General features: G+C 39.1%; 2 protein-coding genes across 6 annotated transcripts in view; one reads left to right on the plus strand and one right to left on the minus strand.

The window, feature by feature from the left end:
• The window catches only part of PPP1CB (protein phosphatase 1 catalytic subunit beta), a 36059-nt gene extending 19986 nt beyond the window's left edge, over positions 1-16073 (minus strand). Inside the window, exons 1-2 of one of the 4 annotated variants that reach the window (XM_059943674.1) lie at positions 16049-16073; positions 15592-15731 (exon numbers count right to left, since the gene is read on the minus strand). In XM_059943674.1, the coding sequence (XP_059799657.1) occupies positions 15592-15643 (52 nt within the window). In that variant the 5' untranslated portion in view covers positions 15644-15731; positions 16049-16073. Of the gene's footprint in view, positions 1-15591; positions 15732-15843; positions 15913-15958 lie in introns of those variants that run through there. The other 3 variants (XM_059943676.1, XM_059943675.1, XM_059943677.1) reach the window with 3 other exon arrangements.
• Positions 16074-16211: 138 nt separating this feature from the next.
• LOC132377420 (ubiquitin-fold modifier 1-like) overlaps positions 16212-26910 on the plus strand; it is a 35004-nt gene continuing 24305 nt past the window's right edge. The window contains exons 1-3 of one of the 2 annotated variants that reach the window (XM_059943678.1): positions 16212-16541; positions 16834-16973; positions 22148-22733. In XM_059943678.1, coding sequence (XP_059799661.1) covers positions 22183-22440 — 258 coding nt within the window. In that variant the 5' untranslated portion in view covers positions 16212-16541; positions 16834-16973; positions 22148-22182 and the 3' untranslated portion in view covers positions 22441-22733. Of the gene's footprint in view, positions 16542-16833; positions 16974-22147; positions 22734-26910 lie in introns of those variants that run through there. The other variant, XR_009506629.1, reaches the window with a different exon arrangement.

The following is a 26910-nucleotide window of genomic DNA, read 5'->3' on the forward strand; positions in this document are numbered from 1 at the left end:
ATGGTCTTCCCTGTCTGGTTCCTGAACTTGGAGGGAAAAACATTCAATTATTTCACCATTAAGTATGATAGCTATAATTTTGTACATACTTGACTAGTTTGCTAAGAACTTTTATCATGAAGAGTCTTTAAACTCTGTCAAATAAACTCTCATTTATTGAGATAATCATAATTTCATCCCCTTTTTTCTGTTAATATGACTTATACTGATTGTGCTAAACTTGGATTCCTAGAATAAGCCCCACCAAATTATGACATTATCTTTCTTGTATATTGCAAGATTCAATTTGCTAATATTTTGCTCAGGATTTTTGTGGCTATATTCCTGAGAGATCATGGCCAGTAATTTCCTTTCCTTGTTATTTGTCAGATTTTGGTATTAAGGCTGTGCTAGCTTAAGAAATCAAGTTGGGAAGTGTTACCTCTTTTTTTATTTTCTGTATGAGACTTTATACAACTGGTAAAATTTCTTCTTTAAATGTTTAGGCCACCAGTGAAACCATCTGGGTCTGGAATTTTCTTTTTGAAAAGTATTCTAAGTACAAATTCATTTTCTTTAACAGATACAAGACTATTCGGGTTTTCTATTCCTTGTGTCAGTTTGCCAAGGTTAGTTTTTCATCTAAATTATCAAATTTATTAGCACTGTTATTTAGAATCTTATTATGCTTAAAATACATATATTTAAAACTTTTCTCTGAACCATTTGAGAATAGACTGCATACATCATGCTCTTTTACCCCTTAATACATCAGTATTATTCCCTAATAGCATCTCTTAATACAGCCACAATACAAGTTATCAGATTCAGGGAATTTAATATTGATACAAATCTTTAATCTGAAGAATGTACTAAAGGGACTTCCCTGGTGGCGCAAATCTGCCTGCCAATGGAGGGGACACGGGTTCGAGCCCTGGTCTGGAAAGATCCCACATGCTGCGGAGCAACTAAGCCCTTGAGCCACAACTACTGAGCCTGCGCTCTAGAGCCTGATAGCCACAACTACTGAGCCCACGTGCCGCAACTACTGAAGCCCATGCACCTAGAGCCAGTGCTCCGCAGCAAGAGAAGCCACCGCAATGAAGCCAGGCAATGAGAAGCCTGCGCACTGCAACAAAGACCCAACGCAGCCAAAAATAAATAAATATATAAAAAAGTAAAAAAAAAAAAAAAAAAAAGAATGTACTACAATTTTAGTAACTGTCTCCATCATGTCTTTTACAGCATATTCTTCCCCAGTACAGAATTCAATCCAGGATTACATTATTGCATTATATGTTCAATCTTTTTAGTCTCCTTTAATAGTGGTATCTCCTATCTTTCTTGATACTGGTAAATTAAAAAAATTTTTTACATTATCAGTCTTTCTAGGGGGTTATCAATTTACCAATCTTTTCAAGGATTTCATTTAAAAAAAATCATACATCTCCTTTTTATTTGATTTCTGCTCTTATTTTTATTATATCTTTCCTTCTACCTTTTTTGGTTATAATTTATTCTTCTGTTGTCTTGAAATAGTTTAATGTTCAGCCTTTTTTTCTAATATATACATTTAAAACTATATGTATCCCTCTAAGCACTGCTTTTAGCTGCAACTGTAAAAGTTTTAACACATATTTTCACTATTATTTAGGTCAACGTATTTTATAATTTTCACTGTTATTTCTTCTTTAGCCAGTAAAATATGTGAAAGTATTTACATTACTTAATTTCTAAATACCTGAGGATTTTCCAGTTATCTGCTATTGATTTCTAGCTTATCACCAATGAATTCAGAGAACATATCTGAGATCTCTCTTTTCTTTCAAATTCAGAGATTTGCTCTATGGTACAGTATATTTTAGTAAGTGTCCATACATACTTGAAAAGTATGTAATATCCTACAGTTGCTGGGTAAAGCGTTCCATGTGTATCAATTAGGTCAATTTTACTGTGTTGTTTAAATCTTCTAGATCCTTGCTGATATTTTTCTTGTTTATTAGTTACTGAGAAAGGTGCGTTAATCTACTATGGTTGTAGTTTTGTCTATTTCAAACTTTTGGTTCTATCAACTTTTCCTTTTTGTGTTTTTGACCTATATTATTAAATACTTAAAAAATTTAAGATTGTTATATCATCCTGTTGAATTTATTCCTTTTAATTATGCAATGCTCTTCTTTCCCTCTAGCGATTCTTCTTACCTTACAGTCTTTTTCTGGCATAAATATTTAGCCAACTCAGGTTTCTTTCGGTTAGTATGTGCATAATGTATTTTCCTCATTTTTTTTTTTTAAATTTATTAATTTATTTATTTATTTTTGGCTGTGTTGGGTCTTCGTTTCTGTGCGAGGGCTTTCTCTAGTTGTGGCAAGCGGGGGCCACTCTTCATTGCGGTGCACGGGCCTCTCACGTTGCGGAGCACAGGCTCCAGACACGCAGGCTCAGTAGTTGTGGCTCACGGGCCCAGTTGCTCCACGGCATGTGGGATCTTCCCAGACCAGGGCACGAACCTGTGTCCCCTGCATTGGCAGGCAGATTCTCAACCACTGCGCCACCAGGGAAGCCCCTCATTCTTTTACTTACCCATCTGTGCCCTTAAATTTAAAATATGTCCCTTGTAAACAGTACATGGTTATGTCTTCTGAGCTTTGTCTGGAGTGTTTGCTCCTCTCACATTTACCATAATCATTGGGAAAGTTGAGTTGAAGTACACCATCCTGTCGTTTGCTTTGTCTCACCTGTTTTTTATTCCTTTCTCTTTTCTTACATTTCTTTGGAGTAATTGCTTATCTTTTATTATTCCATTTTCTCCTCTATTAGCTCTTTAGTTATATATTCTTTTTCTTTTGGCGCTTACTCTAGAGATAACATATGCACTTTTGACTGATTTACCACTCTCCAGACTTATGCTCTACAGTTGTCATATACTGCTCCCATATATTTAAAACCCCACAAGTCACAATCATTATTTTAAACAGTCTTAATTTATATTTATACACATTTATCTTTATTGCTATCTTTCATTTTTTTCTGCAGTTCTGTGCTTTTATCTGCAATCATTTTCTTTCAACATGAATTTTCTTTAGCATTTTTTAGTGCCATCTATTACCAATAAATTTTCTTAGTTTTAGTCTATCTTTATTTTGCCTTCACTTTTGAAGCATATGCTCACTAGATTTAGAATTCTAGGTTAGCATTCTTTTTTTTTTCTTTTAGCACTTTAAGAGGTCATTCTATTGATTTCTGGCTTCTGTAGTTTCAGGTGATGTATCAACCATCACTCTTATTATTGTCCTGAGGGTAATGACTTACTTCCTTTGGGAGCTTTTAAAATTTTTTTTCTTTGATTTTAGGAGTTAAGTCCATGATGGGTCTCAATATGACTTTATTTACATTTTTCCCACTTGGAAGTCACAGAGCTTCTTTAATCTTATTTTGGTATCTTTCTCCATTTTGGAAAATTCTTGGTTAATATATCCTCTATTCCACATCTCTTGCCCTTCTGGGAATCCCATTACACATGTTAAACCCTTCCATTGTCTTCTGTTGCTTTCTTTCTGTACTTCCCCTCTATTTTTTCTCAGCACTGCATAATTTCTACTCAACTCTTTTTTTCCCCTAGTTTACTACTACTCTATTTTGTTGTTTCTAATTTGCTAGTAAATGCACTACCAAATTCTTAATTTTAGTTAATATATTTTTTTAGTTGTACAGTTTCCAGGTCTGATAAAATTTTTCTTTTCCTCTTTACCTTGAGCATATTAAATCAGTTATCTTCAAGTCTGTGTGATAACTCTAATGTGTGAAATTCTGTGGATTTATACCTTTTTCTCCTCTTGAATTTTTGGTCCATTAATCCTGTTAGCATTCCTGTAGTATTTCACTGAATGAAATATTTGATTATGGATGAAAAACTGTACTAGTTCTATATGACATCTTCCTCCATGGAGGGCTGCTTCCTTTAGCAGCAGACAGAGTACCAAGGACTCACCCACATTTTCTTTTTTTTTTTTTTTCTTTTTTTTGGGCTGTGTTGGGTCTTCGCTGCTGCACTCAGGCTTTCTCTAGTTGCGGTGAGCGGGGGCTACTCTTTGTTGCGGTGCGCGGGCTTCTCATTGCGGTGGCTTCTCTTGTTGCGGAGCACGGGCTCTAGGCACATGGGCTTCAGTAGTTGTGGCACACGGTCTTAGTTGCTCCACGGCACGTGGGATGTTCCCGGACCAGGGCTCGAACCCGTGTCCCCTGCATTGGCAGGCAGATTCTTAACCACTGTGCCACCAGGGAAGCCCCTCACCCACATTTTCTTGAGGGCTGGTCTATTTCATTTTGCCCTCAATCTTGGAGAGTGGCCATGATGGGGGTCTCAAGGGAAAACTCAGGGTATAATATGGCCTCTCTTACTTCATAAAGACTGAACTTCACCTTGTGCCATGTTGGTACTGTGGGGGATGCTGGAATCTCTGTTCATATCTTTAGCTTCCCAGACACTGTTTTCTTCTGGTTTACTTAGAATCTTCCCTTGCACGTGTGTATCTTAGAAATCAATGACTTTAGGGGGACCTGACTGCAGATTTTGAGGTTAGAGTCTATGTGATTCTCTCCTCTTTTGGACTTAAGTTTCAACTGCTTTAGTTGCCCCAGACTTCCACCTCTCCTCTTTAGTCCAGTAAGACTGCCACTTCTTATTTGGAGTCTATTCCCCTATGCCTCCAGGAGTGACTGTTGAACACACTGGTGCTTTCCTTTTCTTAAAGATCAAAACCCTCAAAAATTTCCCGTGTTGTTTGCTCTTCAAAAATGGAGTGGCTGCTCAAGTGAAAACAGAGAAGTACACAAAATATGATCGTTGGGCACACACTAGAAAGTCAGATGATTATATGAAGAATTTTGAGGAATACCTTGCCAAGGACTAGACGCTACTGGCCTTAACCCCCTATGTTATCTCAGTGAATGAGTCATTCAACTTAGGTGGAAGCATCAAGGTCTCCTGGCTCCTGATAAAATAATCTTTCTGCACAATCATGTTTACACCAGAAAAGGGGGAAAACACTAAGGCCTGAGGGTCAAATTTGGTCCAATCCCTGTTTTTGTGTGACCTGTGAGTTAAGAGTAATTTTCATACTTTTAAAAATAGTTAGAGGGGGAGGCGGGGGAAGAACAATACTCTGTGACACATAAAAATTATATGAAATTCAAATGTCAGCGTCCATAAGTAAAGTTTTACTGGAACACAACCACTCTCATTCATTTATGTATTACCTATGGGTACTTTCACAATATAATGGTGGAGTTGAGTAGTTGCCATAGAGACCACATGGGGCACCCTCATGGCTTCGCACTGCTTCCCAGGGTACTAGAAATTGCAGAGATGCAGTTATAACTCAACAGTGTCTTCCGTGTCTACTTACTGCTGTGCTGCAACATTTTATTTTACTTTTATTACCAGTGCATACTCATCATGTCAAAGGAAGAAAATTGAAATATGAAGGTCTAAGGCCCAGTGGAGTGTGGATTATTTTGTTACTGAATTAGATGACTAGGCATTGTATTTATGACATTATAGCTGTGCTAAAAGAATAAAATGTATGTTCACATTAGGAAACTAAGCACTTCATCACAACACTCCCATCTCATAGGAAAGTAACAATCAAAAAAAATTTTTTTTAATTGTAAATGGAATCTCATCACAGCAGAACTTCTTCAGAAAAATAAAAATGAGGCTGCAATGAAAGTAAGCTTCCAACTGGTTCATGTATTAGAAAGCGAGGAAAGCCATTTACTAATGTTGAGTTAATTAAATCATATTTGTTTGGAAAAGCCAAAGAAGTATGCCCTGAGACTATAAACTTGTTTAAGACTATATATTTATTAGTCTTTCCGTAAAAACAGTTCTTGAAGGGTTGAGGACACTGGAAGCAACGTTGATAATCAGTTAAAAAAACAAAAATAATTTTGAGTGGTTTCCTTGGCTCTTGATGAGTTCACAGATATTGCCAATACTTAGTTTTTGCTTACTTGAGGAGCCAATACTGAATTTGAAGTGACTGAAAAGTTAGCCTCTATGAATAGTCTGTGTGGGACAACCACAGGCAAGAATACTTCTGAAGGGACTTCCTTGGTGGCACAGTGGTTAAGAATCCGCCTGCCAATGCAGGGGACACGGGTTTGAGCCCTGGTCTGGGAAGACCCCACATGCCGCGGAGCAACTAAGCCTGTGCGCCACAGCTACTGAGCCTGCGCTCTAGAGCCCGCATGCCACAACTACTGAAGCCCGTGCACCACAGCAAAGAGTAGCCCCCGCTCGCCGCAACTAGAGAAAGCCCGTGCGCAGCAACGAAGACCCAACGCAGCCAAAAATAAATAAATAAAAAAAATAAATAAAAAGAATACTTTCAAAGAAGCTAAAGAAACAAACCCAAAACACTGATGGAGGTAAAAATACTCATGGAACAGGAAAAGACTTAGTTGGACAATTTAATAAAGCTTGTGAAAACTGAAGGTGTTTAAAGCTTATGGTGCAATCACTCAGTGGAAAAATAGTTTAATCTATCATACTACTGAAGTAGTGGTATCAATGGTGTACTTCATTAGTTCTCATGAACTTAACCATTGTCAGTTACACAAATGTTTGTCAGAAACAAAAGCTGACTATCCTGACTTGCCCTACCACACAGCAGTTCAGTGGTTTAATAGTGATAAAGTTTTATTGTGATTTTTTTGAGCTGAGAGCCAATATTGAAATTTTTCTGAGTGAGAATCACCCTCAATCACTACTATTGAGCACTGAGGTTTTATAAATTAGATCTTGCTGCAAACCGGATAATGTTTCTTAATAATTCAACCTAAAATTAAAATGTGAAAAAATACTTTTGTGTGAAACATACACTATGCTAAGTCACTTTGACAACTAATGTTGCTTGTAATCACAAGCAAATGTCAGGTTGCTTTATACAGTTCCAGGGCTGTCAAATGTTAAAACAAGTGAGATCTTCATTCCCTCACAGATTTGCACTGGACACTATTTTTTCTAAGCTCAAACCACAGTTCTAACAGCATTCTTTAGACCTCAGTGTTAGTGCAAAATAAATCAAAATCCATTTAATTGTGCAGGTGAGGAGCGTCCACCTAACCTCTCACTGGAATTGACTAATGTGCAATGTTATCACATGATAAAAGGCAAATATTAAGAGAGGACTAATAAAATTCTATAAATACCTTCCAAGTGATGACTAAAATCACTTAACTAAAATCACATGCTTTTGGATTGAGTTTCAGTAGTACCTACCTATCTGTGTTAAGACACCTTCCAAGATGAAATACATAAAATCTCATTATAGATCAGTATTAACAGATGAACACTTCCAGTTGATTTTAATGATACAGAACACTAACTTTGAACCTCAATTAAGCAAAATGTTATCTTCCCCCAAAAGAAGTCCCTTCTTCTCATGATTACAAAAAATTATACTCGATCATTATTTTTCAAATTTCATATTCATGTAAAAACCTTTTCAATGCAGGTTTGTTTTTTAAATTACAAATGGTGTGTGATATACATGTCTGTGTTGTGTGTACACTATATTTTATCTTTCAATAACCATCTGCTATTTTCTCCAGCAAGTTCTTACTAATAACTGCCTTCTCTAAAACAGAAAGAATGCCAAGGGGAAAAAAAAAACCTAATTCCACTATTACAACTGCCACATGAAATCTTAGTAATCTTCATTAACCTTTAGTATTTTAACTTCTACCTTACCAAAAAGATTCACTCAAGGTTACATACTAATCAACAGCAAAGTTAACATAAATCCAGATTTCCTAAATTTTTTTTCTAAGATGAAACGGCAGTTTCTCCATGTTTAGTATGAGTCTACTTTAAGCCACAAAAAAGGAAAAAAAGTAAAATTTTTACAGTTGGCTAGAATGGGGAATTTTGGTTTTAAATGAAAGAATTAAGCAACTTCCATAATTTCAATTTATCTTAAGTTTGCCTGCTTAACGTGATTTGAGCATACAGATGGCCTTCAGGAGCTCTGTATAAAAACCCAAACTGTAATACTGTGTATGCACGTAAACATGTATATTTTTCTGAGAAGGCCCAGGGCTTTCATGATTTCTCAGAGGGGTCTGTGTATCGCCATAAGTTAAAAAATCATTCCAGGTACACTAGTAAACAAATAGATAATGAAAAATGAGTAAAGAAGAAAATTAACAGATATAGGGGAGGACTAGACACTTCAGGAACAGAAGAAGGGAGCGCCCTAGTCCTGTGGTTCTCAGGAGTGTGATCCCCTTTTTCACTGTGTTGACATCTGCATGGTGCAAAAGCAATGGTGATTAAAACACCTAAAACACCGACACCTCAGCAGAAACCAAATCAGTGGCACTAAATTGCCACACAGAGCGAAACAAAAAAGGTCCAGTTTCAATTAAAAATGCCCTTGATTAATCAGTAAAAACAATCAATTTTCTTACATCGCCACCGTCAAGTATACATCTTTTTAATATTCTGCATGATGAAATGGAAAGTATCCATGAAGCATTTCTGTTGCATATCAAAGTACAATGGTTGTCTTCAAGAAAAGCACTCATATGACTGTTTTAGTTCCAAGCTGATCTAGCTACTTTTTTTCACAGAACATCTCTTTTACTGGAAAGCACAAGTGACAAACTATGGTTATTCACACTTAAGATATTTAACAGATACTCTTGAAAATGAACAAAGTGAGCCTGTCATTTCAAAGAAGACAACTGACAGTATTTGTTGCTAGTGAAAATTAAAATTTTGGAAACCTTGTATCCAACACCATGAATTTGACAGCTTCTTCATACTTAAGGACTCTTCTGATACCTTGCTGTAATATTAACAAATGTGAATTTTTTGATGTTGTATAAAATGTGTCAACATTTGAACATCTGCATAAATCAGTTTAACCAGTATTTTCAAAATGACCAGTGCATGTTACAAAGTCATTTGTAAGATCCATTTAAAATGCAAGATAGATCAATGGATTTTAATGTAAGAGAACAATATTTCAGATTCTACATTACAACTAACCTTTAAGAAATTACCACTTGTCGATTTCTGGTATAATATTAAAGAATATCCACCATTATCTAAAAAGGCTATTGAAATAATCCTTCCCTTTTACAACTTCGTATCTGTAAGAATACAGATTTTCTTCATATACTTCAACCAAAACAAGGTATCAAAACAAACTGAAGCAAAGCAGATATGAGAATTCTGCTGTCTTCTACAAAACCAGACATTAAAGACATGTGCTTATCACTATTATTTTTGTTGTAGAAAACAAACTCTGATTTTGTAAAATGAATAGGTTATCGTTATTTTACATGAATTAAAGAATATTTTTAAATTCTTAGTTTTAATTTCTAACACAGTACTAATAAATAACTCACACAAATCAAAGTTATTGTCCTCAATTATTTTTATGAGTATAAAGTAGTCCCAAGATTCAAAGTTTGAAATCCACTGCTCTCTAGTCCCTAGCCAAAAGAAAGCATATACCAAATCTCCTTAAATCACCTTTCACCATTTAATTCTGCCTAAAAATATCTCTCCCCCTCAGCACCAACATTAATATGTCAAACCAGATTATAAATTCTGAATAATGGGAATAGGAAAGAAATATTTTATACATACATACATACATACTATGTATGAGTGGTTGTATGCAACAAACAATGTGGAGGGCACATCTGTTAGATCCCCACAAGAAATAGCCTTCTCAAAAACTCCTTTGAGGAGGGTCCAGGGCTCAGCAGCATAAGAAGCCCTCTATTACTTTATACTCAGGTTTATACTAAACAATAACAGTAGCTAACATTTTCTGAGCTTTTATTATGTTCTAAGCGTTCTACCAGTTTAATTGTTACAGATACATTATGAAGCAGGTCTATTATCATCCTCAAAATGCAGAAGAAACTGAGGAAGAGCTGAAATTATAATACATGCAGAACCTGTACCTTTAGCGAGTATAAACATGGTCCCCCACTATATCAATACTTACTGAAGTACCTAGAATAAACACTTAATTGCTTATATATCTGTTATCCTTCAGGATTCACATAACTATTGCAGTTAAGGTCTGATGTTCATAAAATATGTTCCTTTCTGTCATTATATAACTTAGATCTTTCTCTCACTTTCACTCCAGAAGCCTGGTCATTTTCTTTCACTACTTTGGCTCAATTATTTGATACATATTCAAACAACACAGATGAACCTACAAGTACCTATAAAGTTTCCCTCTCAGTTTACTATTTAAAATAAAAAAGAGCCATAATAACTGCTAAATATTAGAGAAAGCTATATAATAGATGTCCTTAAATTTCTTTTAATATGAAAAGTAACTTTTGATTTCTCTGAATCTTGAAAATAGTAGGTAGGATTAAGGCAAAAGTTAAAATGGTGTTAGACAAGCGCTCAAAGCAAGAAAATGTTTTGATCAATAGTTTGGTAATTGACTAGATGGGAACTCAGGCATAGTCTGATGAACATTTTAAGGATTAAATTCCTTTATAGGGAAATAAACTGAGTCAAAACCTCCAAATTACACAGTGCCAGCGTATATCAAGACCCAAAGGCAACATTCCCACCAGATTACGTAAATACCTCTATTTGTCTTTGCACAGATGCGGGTAAATTTGGGAAGGGAGAGCCCTGAGGTCAGTGACTATTAGGAAGGTTATGTATGTCCTCATAAATCACTTTGCTATACATGTGAATAGTGGGTAGGCAGATTAAAGGACAACTGTCCCTGTCCTTTTACTACTTTTTCTACTGCATGACAAGTACCCACCCAGACCAGGAACTGAATTCCTCCATTAAACTAGGAAAAGACTAGATACTAGTTATTTGTACTTAACTTCAGAATGAGTTTCTGCATTTTTAGTCCCTTACTTCTAATTGTGGAATAAAGGCTTAATTTCCATTAAAGCATTTTCATTTTATCTAAAAGATGGAAAATCTCTGAGGTGTATTTCAGAGAATGAGGTGTAAAAAAAAACCCGCATTTCACCTACCAATAACCAAGACTTCAAAGGTAATCATATTCAATCTTGGGGGAAGGTGGAGGGTTTACAAAAAGAAAGAAGAGTTGTAACCTTAATCTCTTTCTGCTTCCTATCTTCACTTATCCTCTATTTTCCCAGAAAGAATAAGCCTTGAAATGGCTACTTACAGCTGCTAGAGGAGCAGTGATTGCTGCCTGAGGGTATAAATTTGTATTCACTCAAAATTAAATCCTAGAAGATTGAACTGGGACTCCCTATCCTCCACCACCACACCACTGCTAAGCCTACTGACATTTACAAACCATTTCTTCTTGCATCCCTATAGCCCAAGGTTTCCAGCATCAAGGTTGTTTCTGAAACTGAGATTTTAATTATTTCTAAATATCTTGACATTCTTAACACTGACGTTATTTTACCTGTTAGACTTGTTTGAGAATGTATACTATTGGAATGGATACTGTTAAATGATAAATGTAGATAATAAGACATCAGATGAAAAAAACCTACTTGATAAAATTTACTGTCTTCCTCACTAATCCTAAACCTTAATATAATCCTGTCTCTAGACTCAAATGTAAATAGATTTCTAAATCCCAATAAATCCTAATCTTGGTTTAGACATTTACCAGAAAAGCTCCAGCTCTGTATTTTTGAATAAAATAAAAATACTCTGGACTACTTCTTCAAACTGTCAAAATTTCCCTCACCTGCTGGAACTAACTGACAGGAAAACCAAGCAAGCAACCAACCAACCTAATCCCTTAATCTCTGAACAATGTACCATCTTTATGCCTTCTCTAGCTTCTCATCTAAAAAGAAGCAAGAGAAGAGAGAAAGTCCCTCAGGCCATCTCCCCTATTCCTCAACCTGCTCTTTCTAACAGACCTGGCCTTGGGTCTACACAACAACACTATCCCTGCAGAAGCTGAGGTTGCCAAGATCAACTAGCACTTCCTTCAAACTGCCTAATCTTTAGACTGCTGGGTCATAATTAAACAATTTAATCGGAAAAGAGGCTTTAAGCAGTCTGGCAGTTCCTCAAAAAGTTAAACAGACTTACCATTTGACCTAGCAATTTCACTCCCAGCTATATACCCAAGGGAAATGAAAACATATGCCCACACAAACACTTGTACGTGAACATTCATAGCAGTATTATTCACAACAGCCAAAAAGGGGAAACAACTCAAATGTCCATCAAGTGATAAATGGACAAATAAAACGTGGTATATTCATACAATGAAATATTATTCAGCCATAAAAGGAATGAAATACTGACACATGCTACGACATAGATGAACTTTCAAAACGTTAAAAAAAAGCCAATCACAAGAGACCACATAATATATGATTTCATTCAGATGAAATGTCCAGAACAGGCAAAATCTATAGACAGAAAGTAGCTCAGGGGTAGCCTAGTGCTGGGAGGAGTGGTGAAGGGAAAAGGGATTTGTTGGCTAGTGAAAACAGGGTTGTGTTTGAGGGTGGTGGTGGTGAAAACTTTCTAAAGTTGATTGTGGTGACTGATGGTTGCACAACTAAAAACCACTCAATTATACACTTCCAACAGGTGAAATTGTATGGTATGTGAATTGTATCTCAATAAAACTGTTGTGAACAGTCTGTGGTTGGGAACGGAGCTGGCACAATCTCAACCATCGGGTAGCAGTTTTCCACACAACCCTCTTTCCAAACAAGCAGATTCTACTCAACCTTTTTCCAAGTCCTCCAAAATAAATTCAACATTTATAGTCTGAATAAAGCTCCCCAGGTGATTTCTCTATACTCCCACTGCCATCCTAACTCCTTCTGGAACTGCTGATCAAAGTAAAAAGCTTTTACTGGATTTTCCAGGATACCCATAGGAACTAGCTTCAATTTCAACAACCAGTCAAAAGCACTATGATAAACTACAAGAATGTGGTAGCAGGATCACTAAAGGGGATAGAATGGTAGACATCTTTGGCTTTGTGGTAAGTAAAACTTAACTCAAGAAAATATACTGAAGGAACATGCACTATCCAAACAATAAATTAGTATACTGTTTTGCATTAAATAATAACAAAAAATTTAAATGTAAAAGGCACTTTGGAAATGAACATCATTTGGCCACCTAAACACAAAGAAACTCATAAAATTACTAAAAGTGTTATAGCTGATTGGTAATAAAAGTTACTAAAAGGGTTATAGCTGACTGGCAATCTGATGTAATAAAAAAATCAAGAATATGTTATGGAACTACAGTCAACATTTTAAAAGAGATCAAGTCCTGCTGATTTCCCCTCCCCTGTACAATATTTTCATTTAATACTAAAAACAAACAAGCAAAAAACCTAACTATAGCTATTCTGCTAAGCAGCTTTACTTGAATTTGAGTTAAATTTAATTAGCATGTAACATCACTGAAAATCAAGACAGACAAAAGAATTCTTATTTGAAGATTAAAAACAATTACTTATTAGAAAATCCAAGTCTGTTTGGATGTCTTTGGACAGGTCTAGATTTTGGAAAAGGGAAGGAGAAGAGGAGAATTTAAGAATCCCAGGGAGGCACGGTCAAAACTAAACATACTTCCCGGGATTAAGAAGCAAGTAATGATACTCTTTACTGTCAGAGAGCGGGCTGAAAAAGCCTGAAAGTCACTTGTTTAGATTTGGAGTTCCCTGAGTGAAGAGATTGTGTCTTATTTTTGGATTCCTGGTGACTGGCACAAAGCAGGTCAATAAATGCTTGCTAATTTAAAAGGGGAAAAAGTCTGGAAAATGATCATCCAAAACAAGAACCAAACACGTATGTAATTTGAATTCACAGAAACAAACAGAATCACTTAGCCTATTTTCCTCACCATATCTTTTCTCTAACAACCTTGAACAATCCACTAGTGAAGATTCTTAATTACCTATAATGTTAAAAAGGTGCATCTGACTTAAAAGATCCCATATCAAAGATTTAAAAACACCTAAGTCTACTGTGTTTTATGCCTATATAGTATATAAATATGTAGGTTTATGTAAGATAAAAATAAAGAAATTCAGATACAAGCATCAGATTTTTAAATATTTAAATTTACAAGCCAAGTTCATGGTGAGCATAAACTTCCCCCAAAGTTAACAAGATATTAAAATTTTTAAACAGCTACACTTCTTACAACAATGCATAATTACAAAAAATACATACACTTTTTCAAAGCAAATGTCTCACAGACCCAGTAAGATGTTCACATCTGTTAAGAGTCCACAAAGTCTTAAACAGTGAACACTGATTGCAGGCACCAGGGGGCCTCCCAAGAATAACTTCATAGTAAAGGAAAAAGCAAACAAGAGTTCCTGGTAAAACTTTGCTTCTTATTCAGTCTTAAGAGACTCAGTCTTAGACTGCTGGAAGGCTTTCACATCTGGAGCAAGTATACTGTAGTTTGTTACACAACGGGTACACAGAGAACTGATAAAATACCGACACTTTGGCTGAAAAAAGGAACTAGCGCCCTCCCTTCCGCCCCCCAATCACACAATCTTCTGTGATGATTTTCCAAATGTAAGTACATACTGTTTCACTGTGGCAAACAATTATCTTCAGGAAATTTGAAAGCCAGTAACAATGGATATGTAATCCTTCCACGGTTTCTGACAGAGAGAACAATAATTTTTTTTTTTAAATGGCGTAATTTCTTTCCTACACACTCACAAAGCAGCTAGTGATGACGCAAATTTTAGGGTAAAGGGATTCACTGGCAGAAGACAGAGACTGACTGAATAATATCCTGGCCTCTCCATCTCTTCCCTTTCCCTCAATCCCCGACCCTAACATAAAACTATCCAATTAAAAACAGAAGGGCCCAGAAACTTCAAAAGCTGCGAAGACTTGTAAATATCTTTTAAACACAAGAGAGGCTTTACAATCGACCTTTTCTAAGTTTGTGCAGAAATTAAATCCTGTTCAAATCTGCTAAAAATCTCAAACCCGAAAACCAACCACTTCAGCAAACGTGTCTACATATTTCTTGCGTGCATCTTCAGCTCGGTCAAAGACTTTTGGCTTACTATGCTTTAAAACTAAATAATACATGGGCGGGACTCAACTCCCGCTCACGTTATCTTCTCCTTGAATAGAATTTGTCCTGTAGCATCATGTAAAAATGCCGAACAGATCAAACAGTCATCTCAAGGAGAAAAAAATTTTTTTAATTCACTCCGGTAACAAGAAACAGAGGCATCCAAGGGCAAGGCACAAAGAGAACAGAGAAGAAATACACGTCCCACGGGCGTACAATGCCCCGGAGCACGCATCCCAGCACCCTCCTCGCGAAGGGTCACCCGGCACCCCCGCCGGCATGCCGCCGTGCGGGTCCCCGAAGATCCGCGGGGTCACTACTTGCCCGCGCGGACAGCCCCTGACGCCCAGCCTCCCCTCGGCCGTGTTCCCGGAGGCCGCTCCCCCCGGCCCACCAGCTTCTTCGCCCCCTCCTCGGCGGCAGCCTCGGGGCGGGAAGGGGGGTCCCCTCGGCCTGCGGCGGCGGAGGGACAAGGAGGGCTGAGAGTGGCGCCCCCTCCCCGCGGCCGGCCGGCCCCGACTCACCCTCCAGCAGTCGGGTGATGAGACTATCCACGTTCAGCTCCCCGTCCGCCATCTTGTCGGCACCAGACGCTCCTTCCCAGCAGCGGGAACAAGGGCTTCTCGACGGCGGACGCTGCGGCGACCGCTCGGCGTTCCCTCACCTACAAATCAGGCGGCGTTTCGACCCCGGTTCCAACTCCCCCTTCCCCCGGGCCCTCCCCCCACCCCCTTCCCACCAAGCAGTGGAACGCGCAAACACTTGGAGGTACCCACGAGAAATAAATAAATAAACAAGTGGAGCCCCCAAGAACCGGGCCGCGTCAGACCCAGCCCCCACCACCTCCTCCTCCTCCTCCTCCTCGGCACCGCCCAACTCCGCAAAGCTCACCAGCGCCGCCGACGGCCCCTCCCGCACCGCCACTCACTTCCCACCGCCCTTCCCCGCCACCGCGCCACGCAGCCCTCCACGCAGGCGCACTCCTTCGCGGCCCCGCCTCGCCCGCGGCCTCCGCGCAATCGCACTGCACTAGGTTCTCCCGCCGCCGCCGCCGCCGCCGCCGCCGCCGCCGCGCCACCGCCTTCACGCAGGTGCGTCGCCCTCTCTCGCCACTTCTACTGCGCCGAATCTTCGCGGCTGCGCAGGCGGCGCCCCTGAGGCTCCCAGGGTTTGCTGCGCTGGGGAAGCGCCCATTACGCAGAGCGCGCGTAGGCAGCGCTGACTTTCCCGCTTCCCAGCTGCCCGGGCCCGGGGCGCTCAGCAGACGTGGTTGTGCTCTTCCCGCCTTGCTTTTCTTTTCTTGGTTTTAGTCCCTGGTTTGCAAGCAATTCCTCGTTCCCGGTAAGCGGGAAATGCGGACTGCGTTACCCATGTTTGAAACTGGGTTTACACGTTTGGAAAGCAAGAAGGCGTTACTCTGCTGGAACAGTTTGACGTTGCATGTAAGGGGTTTTATACCCTACGGTTCCACAAGGTTGGTTGCCCAAGTGTCCCTGGGTGAAATAAGTTAAAGTGGGCCCTGGGAGGGTCAGCAATAATATTTTACGTGGGTACCGTTGTCTGCCTTCTATAGAGTGCTTTCATATATCTTACATCTTCCGTTCTGTGGATACTGCTTTTCCACAGTGCATTTTGAACAACAACAAGAAAAATACATTCATTATATATTGCTTAATCATCCTACCTTGTAATTGTTTTTGCATTTATCTCCTGCACTCGACCGTGAGCTCCTACACGGTAAACCCAATTTATCTTTGTGCCTGCAGCTACCACCGAATCTGGTATGTAGAAGAGAGGGACAAAGAAACGCGGAGGCTCAGGAAGGTTGGTTGCCCACCTCTTCTTTCCACCACAGAATTCTGCCTCTAGAAAAGCAAGGGGAAGAGTAGCCACGCAAAGGATCTAGGTAAGCCAGAGTTTTTGGCCTGTTCTCAGAAGTGGTCAGACCAAAAGTCTTCACTCATTCCTCAGGTGTTTGTCCAGAAACTCACAAACAAGATGCTGTCTCAAGCTCAAGGTAGTGCTTCTCCCACTCACATATCACTAATGATAGCTAACATTTTTGAGATCCCTGTATGTGCTCTGGCACTGTTTTAAATGTTGTAGTACATATGTTATTTTATTTAATCCTTACACCAGCCCTGTGAGGTAGGTACTATTAATATTTTTTTTTAAATAAATATTTATTTATTTATTTATTTATTTTTGGCTGTGTTGGGTCTTCGTTTCTGTGCGAGGGCTTTCTCCAGTTGCGGCAAGCGGGGGCCACTCTTCATCGCGGTGCGCGGGCCTCTCACTGTCGCGGCCTCTCCCGTTGCGGAGCACAGGCTCCAGACGCGCAGGCTCAGTAGTTGTGGCTCACGGGCCTAGCCGCTCCGCGGCATGTGGGATCTTCCCGGACAGGGACACGAACCCGTGTCCCCTGCATTGGCAGGCGGATTCTTAACCACTGCGCCACCAGGGAAGCCCTAGGTACTATTATTATCTCTACTTTGTAGGTGAAATTTATTGAAGGACAGAATGGTTAAATACCTAACCCCAAGTAAATGGCAGATCTGGGATTCAAACCCAGGCATCTAGTGCCAGAGTCTGCACTCAACAATTGTGATATACTCCCTCTCAGTGCATGTGAACTGAGATGCTTAAATATGCATGTGTTACAACATAAATGTCGAGAACAGAAATCATAGCTTTTTTGGGGAAAAAGCATTATCCAATTAAGTGCTTTATGATGGTTCAGTTGACTTACAGAGATAGGATTTCCTGATCCCTTTTTTTCTAGCTTTCTCTCCATTTCAAGATTTAGCTTGTGGATTGGTGGTGAACACAGAACAGGTGACAAGCTATAATGGTGATCCTGTCTGGAGTAGTTTTCATAGACTCTTATTGCCACCAGTTCATCTTAGGGCCTTTAGAGGTGAAGAAACGGATCCTCATCAAATTCTTTTGTTAATGACCATTTATTTATACCCTGCTTTATTCCAGAAGAAGGGATTTAAAGTAACTTATGTAAATACATGCAGTAGGATAAATTTAAAATATGTACAGAGAAAAAGAGCACAACAGAAAACCAAGAGTGGGAAAGATAAGATAAAAGCAGCAGTATTGTATGTAAAATGCATGGTGTAAGGTCCTATGGTTTGCTAGGGATAAGTCACAAATATGATTCTAAGCTTTCTACCAACCAAGGAAAATTGCAACCAATCAATAGCAAGTGGAGTAAGTGTTCTGGCTGAGCTGGAACTGGGACGTGAATAGACCAGCTTGTGGAGTTGGATGCCACTTTCCCAAATCTCTTCCATGAGCCTCTAAAAGAGTAACAGAATGTTTAGAACACTTAAATAGGTGTCTTCTTATCCTCCCATTTTCATGGGGCCCGTGGACCCCGTGAGAAAGAACTTTGAACCCTGTCCTCAATTAGGGTTTATATATATGCAGATATATTTAAGGGACAAGGGACACCCAAAGGAAACTGGATTGCACGGAGAGAAAGTGAGCATCTTAGAGAAAATCACCCCAAGTGGAGGAGGGCAGAGAGAGGCCGGTCTCAGCAGAGTTCTGGGAGTCAGAAGAGCTCAGAGGGTGGTTCTGAGTACTGTCTGGTACTGCCTGCAGATGGAGATGCCCCTTCACCCCCACCCCACCAGGGTTTCTAGTGCCTTAGAATCCTGGGTAAGAAGGGACTATTATAAAAATGAAAGAGCTCTATCACTAGGGGCCCAACCAACTTTCCTGTGGGATCCCCCTCCAAAAATATTATATAAGAATTCAGAATCAGACGTCTTCAGATTTTGAAGTTTAGTGTATATACTATGTATTACTTAACACCCCAGCAGCTTCTGGGGCAGCTCACTATAAACTGAAGCATTAATTTTTTTTTTAAAAGAAAATCATATGACTATCCATGTCATGTAAGGTAAATAAAGACTGCATTTTGCCTCATATCAGTTCAAGTCAGAGTTGCCATTAAAGCAGCCTTTTTTTTCCCCCCCAGAATAAAACGTATTTATTGAAGGAAATTGGAAAACAAAGAAAAAATATAAAAATCACTTATAATTTCACCAGCCATAGATAACCACTTTTCTGTTTTATTTCTGAATACATATTTATATATTTTATATCATATATAATATAATTATATTATAAATATACTTATTTATATAGACATATATATGGTGTAGTTCCCCTATCTGAAAGTAGAGCATTCTTACGAAACTTTTCATAAGGCGAAATGTCATAAAGCAAAGAAGCAATTACCCTAGGACACATCTTGCTAACAGGTGCACAGAATAAATCGAGATAAAGCACAGATGCTCACAGACACAGTTTAAAGTTATGGCAGCCTGATGCTGAGATGCTGAGTATAGTTCCTAGAGAAGGAACTTGGCGGTGCTTGATGTGTGCATTTCCTCTGTAATAGCTTGCTGCAGAACTAACGCTAAACACTATTTTTACTTTTCGCCTTTTTTTGTAAAAATGAAAATCCTCTTTGGATTTCTTTTGGTTAGCGGAAAAAGATACGTAGGTCTTTCATAAAAGCAAAGTTGCATACAGCGAACTTTCTAAAAGCAGGGAATAGATAGATGTATACCCATTTTGTAAAATTGGGATCATTCTTCACTTCCATTTCATCCTACTTTGTTATGTGATTTTTCATGTCACATTTATGTGAATCTCAGTTTTCAAAGTTTATTTGGACCTTAAAATGTGGATAAGAGGTTGAGGGCAGAGGAAGAGGTAAGAGGTGGAGATCCAGAGGGCAGAGGAGACAGTGCTGCAGGCAGCAGCAGCGATAGAGGCAGTCAGAGCCACGATGAGGTTCAATGGTAGGCGGGTACCAAAGAGAGAGAAGCCTCACTTGGCAGATACTGACTCTCAGGAAGTTCTTGGCCTGAGTGTGAGCAGTGGTCCATGGGCAGAATGGGGGTTGTCAGTTAGGGAAGTCAGCAGCTTGGAAGCAGAGACACGAGAAGGCTGCCAGTGGTGTAGGAGACATTGGGTGGAACACCACCAATGTGTGGTGGGCAGCAGCTCTGTAGAGCACCTGAGCCTGGAGACCAGCAGACTTTAGAGCAGGGGACTGGCAGGGAGGGGTTCTGATTGCGTGTAGGAAACTGCCTCCCTCTCCTTCTGGACATGTGGCAAGACTTAGGAAAAGGATCAGGCTAAGGTCCTGCTCCTGATGAGACCAGGATTGTTAATCCAACAGACTAAAGGGCAAACTATTAGCTAGACTCCCAACCCAGTGTGGCTTTAGATAGTGGTGTGTGGGAGCCAGCTTACACTGGCTCATGAGAGCCAGTTGTTAAACTTTCAGGGAATTTTGCAAGCCAGTTGTTAAACAGAGTCATTATTTGAAAAGTAAATTATATAGACTTACAAATAAATATAACAAAAACAGAGGTAATTATTGCTCAAGACTCATCACAGTCTATTTATGCTGCTACATTTTACTATTATGTATAGTCTAAAGGTTGTTAACATGTATCTGTTTGGTGGAAATGCTATATAATGAAATGCTGCTATGCATCTCTTTCCAACTCTACCTTCAGTGATTTTTTTTTTAATAAATTTTATTTATTTATGTATATATGTATGTATGTATTGGCTGCGTCGGGTCTTCCTTGCTGCGCACGGGCTTTCTCTAGTTGTGGTGAGCGGGGGCTACTCTTCGTTGTGGTGCGCAGGCTTCTCATTGCGGTGGCTTCTTTTGTTGCGGAGCACGCACTCTAGGTGCACAGGCTTCAGTAGTTGTGGCGCGTGGGCTCAGTAGTTGTGGCTCGTGGGCTCTAGAGTGCAGGCTCAGTAGTCGCGGCACACGGGCTTAGTTGCTCCGCGGCATGTGGGATCTTCCCGGACCAGGGCTCGAACCCGTGTCTCCTGCATTGGCAGGCGGATTCTTAACCACTGTGCCATCAGGGAAGCCCCTTCAGTGATATTATATTGGCCATAGTGAGAGGAGTATTTACCAAGGAAATTAGCACATGTTACAAATCTATCAGCTTTTTCCACCAGGAAGCTGGTTGTTAAACATTTACCAGCATACCACTGGGCTTAGGGAGGCATAACATGCATGTTAATATCCTTGGGTAATTCCAGAAATGTCTGTGGAGGGAAACCGGACTTCCTGATTGTAAAGGACTTGGGGAATCATGATTTAGGGTCTTAATAAAATCATGATTTTATTTGTACTTACTGACAGGAAATACCTGGGCCAGACTAGTGCTCAGAGGAACCCAACTATCACTGTGCTGAGACCAGAAAGATGTCCCTATGGAGTGTCCTCAAAGAAGGCACTTTGGAACACAGTGAACAGCAGCCTCATGATTCCTTTTAGCACAGACTTTCATAGGGATGTTTTATATGCCTCTTGATATTGGCCAATAGCCAATATGGTGTGAAAGTGAATAGGTTTAGGTAGCCAAGTGTGAAGGTTGTGATAGTGATATATAGCTCTTTGCTGCCTTGACTAATCCAGGATAGCTTATAAATGAATGAATCAACATTCATCAGGCTGTCCTTTCATGAATATGATTCCTCTTAATCAAGTCTTTAATAGTCTTAAATGGCAGTAAGTTCTAAATTTTACTAGATGTACCTTGAGGGCAGCCATTCTGTATATCGAATGTCATAGACTTTTGTAGTCAGCTTAATTCAAGGATACTGAGAAACCAGACAAGGACACATGCATCAGTAGGAGGCCACCCCTGTCAGTACAGAGGCAGACCTGGTATACACCTAGGCAGGGCCAAGAATTTTGCTTAGGATTTACTTTTGGTTTCATTTCAATACACATATGAGAGAATAATCAAGCACCAGAGTGATCAGCTAAGCCATAAGGCATGTCCTCAGTCATTTTAGCCCCCCAAATTATAAAGCCAGGTATAACCAAATGCCTCTTCCCCTGCCCTTGGCCAAAACCCTCCCCCTTCCCCCACTTCTGACACCCCCAACTCTCTCTCTCTCTCTCTGTCTCTCTCTCTCTGTCTCTCTCTCTCTCTCTCTCAGTGGAACATTGTCTCTTAAGGAAACTCTCTGGTATATGCTTCAAGGTAAAATGATCACAAAATAAATGCCTAGGTTAACGTGGGGTTTCTGCCCAGACCGGCTGCACCATGTCGAAGGTTTCCTTTAAGATCACACTGACGTCGGACCTGCAGCTGCCGTACAAAGTACTCAGTGTTCCTGAAAGTACACCTTTTACAGCAGTCTTAAAGTTTGCAGCAGAAGAATTTAAAGTTCCTGCAGCAACAGGTGCAATTATTACCAATGATGGAATAGGAGTAAATCTTGCACAGACCGCTGGAAATGGTTTTCTAAAGCACGGTTCAGAACTGGGAATAATTCCTAGAGGTTGTGTCGGAAGTTGTTAATATCTGCTGCTTGGAACATAAAATCCCCTTCCAGAATAAATATTGGTATTGTTATTGTTGTAAAATTGGAGCCAGGCATTTGAAATCCTATGAAGACACCAGTAGTTGGTGAAGTAATGAAAGGTGACTCTCTGTCCCTTGTTGTTATTCACACTCTTCATGTGAAGAGGGGACGCTTCTCTGTTGAGGGTGTTATCACCAGGGAAGATCACATTACTACCTCACAGCACACACAGGTAGTTCATTGGGGGTAAATGGATTATCCACCCGTGTCTTATAACTGGAGGATGCTTCTGATCATTCTTTCTGAGAACATTTGGAAAATTAAAATTTACTGAATCTTCCTATTTGTCTTTGAGTTAAAAATGTAAAAGAGATTATCAATCCATATGTGGCAGTTTGCTTGATAGCATCTGACTTGCAGACACAAAAATAGTTGAATTCTTCATTATATATCATTTATGATAAAGGATCACATCAATGAATAACTACCTTTTTATCATTTAGCTTGTTTTAAAGTTTTAAACTTCTTGAGTTCTTATAAATTTTAATTGAAAATTCAAAGAGCCAAAAATTGAATTTTTGATCTAGCCCCTTATGTGTAACATTGGTATCCCACGCCAAAGAGTTTAATTGAGACTAAAGTAGAAGCATCAGTTGCTGAATTATGCATTCCTTTATTGATCTCTTTTTAAAAAACCTTTAAAACAGGAATCCTAATATCCTAGAATATTAGGATAATATTTCTAAATAACGTTCGGGGAGAAAGTATTGTTGTAAAGAAGATGTGATGTTCACAACAGAGCTCAAGGAAATGCTAACTGAAATGCTCACTAATTCTACTTACTGAAGACCCAACATTTAAGGAAGTGTTAAGATTAGTTACTAGAATGAATAAGAAGCTAGGAAAGGAAGATGGGGAAGCCCAGATGACCAGGCTTCTAGTAAGAAGGAAAGAAACAAAAATGAAGGGGAGCAGAAAGCTGTAACAGAGTGTCACAGAAAAGGCCAAACTGGATAGACAAAACTGCAGAGGCTATGTTGGGAAGAACTGAAAGGAAAATGAAATACTTGACATCGTTATAAGGAGCAGAAGGCAATCAGAGAAAGCAAAGCAGAGGCCTTGTCAACATACAGATTTCAAAATTCCCCGTAGAGAATCTAAAGAATGATAATGCATAAGGGAAGATTTTGTTTGCCCTTAGAGAGGACATCAGTATCTGTGCACATCTTGAAAGGTGAAATGAAGGCTCGTAGTGATTGAAAACCAGTGCTTGACTTGCTGTATTCTAGATGGTAAGCTCTCTGTAGGCAGGCCTGGTGTCTGTCTTGCTCTTTCTAGGCCTGGAAATGTAGGCTTTCAATGAATATGTGTAGAATTATTCATGAATAAAGTATTTCTAAGACCGATTTTTATCTAAGTGTGCATAGGTTCTAGGTTCATTGGGAAAAAAAATAATGCAACAGAATCAGTATCCGAAGGGTAATACTGGTTAAGTTTAATGAAATAACTAGATATTGTTCATATACTTGACAAATGAACAGCAGCATTCTGAATTGTAAAGGGAAAAAAAACTTGTGCTGAGGTAGTATGCTGCTAATGTTTGGGGAATTTTTTATTTTTATAAACAAAGTCTGATGCTTAAAGACTCCCGGTCTTTAACAACATTAAGCCTCAGTTAACCAGAAATTTATGAATACCCATTTTTTGTTTTATTTAGATATCCCCCATTCTGTTTCTAGCACAAAATTCTGCCTGATTTGTTACATTAATAAGTTTTATGATGTCTTGTACCATAATTTGTTTAATATTTTTTTCTTTGGTTGGAAAATTTTATTGCAGTAAGTTCTTAAAAAATATTTTCTTAAAGAACTAGACATTTTGTTATTAAATAAATGTGATCTGTAACTTCTTTGTGCAGAATGTTTTGAAGTGTTGTATTTAGTTTAAATGCTTTATTGGTACATAATTAATATCTTGTGAAAATACATTTTCTTATACCATAAAAAAAAAATAAAATATATGCCTAGTAATTGAAGGAGTTAACTGTATAACTTAACTATAAGACAATTAAAGTTGGATGGGCAGCTGTCACAAAGGATGACTAATTTTTGAAGAGTTGATCTGTGGCTCTTCTTTTTTTTTTTTTTTTCTTGTGATTAGATTACAGGGCTGTCTATTTAGGTCACTCCCTAGTTTGTTACAATAAAACCATGTCATCTACCTACATGAGATTGTTTCTCTTTCAGTGCTCTCCTATCTTGCTCATTCAAAGATATTCAAGAAATAACTCAATGTGTTTGTTGGTGAAGAAAAGTACACCAAATGGGAAAGTTTGTTTCAAATAAAACAGTTTAAATGTTTTGTTTCTAATGACAGTGGCTCTCCTCATATAGTATATCCAAATTATGTTTGTCACATTTTCAATTGGAGAAGGTTTGCTTTTGAATGGTTTCATAAGTCTCTGTTTCAGTTGGCTTTGGTAAATAAACAAAGGGTTATTAAGTTTTTTAATGTAGTTATAAAATGAGTGGCTCTCCCCTAAGACTACATTAAAATTAATGGCATGTATCTCCTAAAACTAAAACCAGATGTGTCTGTGAGCTGTGAAAAATATTTATTGGAGTGACATCAACCCTAATAGACCCTTTTATATAGGAAACACTGGTTAAATAGAATATTTTTCAGTTATTCAAATCTTGATTCAAAGCAAATCTAGTCTACTATAAATACATTCTTAATTGAAATACCCTAATGTTACTTGTTATCTGAGGACATCTTATAGTGAACAGACCTCCAAAGCAAAGTGAATAATGAATTGTTTCACTATTTATGAAATATTTAGTATGTTTGATTCTGTACTGAAGAAAACATGATCTTCCCAACTTTCAAGTGGTTTAATGGCTATTTGGGAAAATGACCACAAAATGATTTGGATAGTGGGAAAAGCATTGGCTTGAAGGTGGGAGACCAAAGTAGCTGAATACCCTTAAACAAATCTCTCTGTCTTTCTGAACCTTGGCTTCATTACCTACAAAATTAGTTGCATTAATGATCTCCAAAGTTTCTTCCAGCTCTAACAAGTCTTTGATCCTAGGACACACAAATGAAACCCAGAATGTAACATAATATTGTACAGGCTGTCCCCAACTTAGGAACTGGATCAACTCCAAAAGGTCAATTGTTTGGAACACAGAATATATTTTCCCACAGAGACTGTGGTACAAGTGGTGGTTAAATCCTAGATCCGTCTGCAAAATCAATTTAATCCTTAATGTAACTGTAGAAGAGTATCCATGGTAATATGGACTCTAAACACCAATTACGTATAACAGAGTTTATGGGAAAAGCCATTGAGGATTCCAATTTGGCATGGCAGAAAACATCTATCAGTGTTTTCCACTACCTGAAGCAATAGGCATGAAGCAATTCTAGTTCTAATTTGCAGGCAGACCTGGGCCCCAAATGGTAGACAAAGCCTGGACGGGCACCATGGAGAGTGAGGTAGGCTCTGACACTTCTGATCTCATAAGGGGGTCAGGGGTGGGGTGGCTGAGGACAGTTCATGGTGTCTGGAGTTTTGGTTGCCAGGAAGGAGTTGGCTCCAAACCAAAGGATAGGGAATGTAAGGGCAGGAGGAAAAAAAGGGAGTGAACATGTGTGTGCTGGAAACTTTTAAGAGAAAAGATACAATTACTTTTGATCTCACTCCCTTTGTGGTTGAGGAAGTTGAGGTCTAGGAAGGGTACATTGCACTGACTTAATAGCAAAGCTAGGACTTGAATCTAGACCTAATGATTCTTAGCCCAGATCCCTCCCCTCCCCTCTGATTTTGACTTGAAAGCCGTCATGCTGTGCAAGAACCTACTCTTTTCATCCGCCTCTCTTTCCTGCGCAGGAATCCCTAGAACCCTTTACCCCCACCCCATCCTTATCCTATTTTTCATCCTCTGGTCTTCCAGGGCAGTCTGGTCAACGATCAGCACAGCAGTTTTCTGTTTTGCCCATATGTGGTTTAACAGTGCCACCAGCTCAAAGAATGACTTACTAGTTGCCAAAAAGAAGCCCCTCAGACTCCTCTCCAGGTTGGCACAAACCACCCAGAGAATGAGACTGAGTAATCCCAAACTCTAGTGACCTTGGATTACTTCTAGTAGTGATGTTTCTGTTAAGACAAAACCCAACCTGGCTGGGAGAGCCAGTGTCCCAATGTCCAGGTGACAGCCATTGCTCCTTTGTCAGAAATAAGGCTTCTGGCAGGAGGTTCCTAAGTGTACCATGTGCTGGGAATTTTTACTGACTATCACATTTAATCCCTCTAAAAATCCTGTGAGGTCAGTATCTTCCCTTTCATAGATGTGGGAATGAAGACTCAAAAGCCTTCGGCTTGCCGTGAGTCACCAGGTTGGTCTGATTTCTGAGCCCTGGCTGGAAAGGGCAGGCAGCGCGACTTAGAGATTGGGGCTGGT

The sequence above is a fragment of the Balaenoptera ricei genome, chromosome 13, assembly GCF_028023285.1.
Source record: "Balaenoptera ricei isolate mBalRic1 chromosome 13, mBalRic1.hap2, whole genome shotgun sequence".
In the NCBI taxonomy this organism is placed as follows: Eukaryota; Metazoa; Chordata; class Mammalia; order Artiodactyla; family Balaenopteridae; genus Balaenoptera; species Balaenoptera ricei.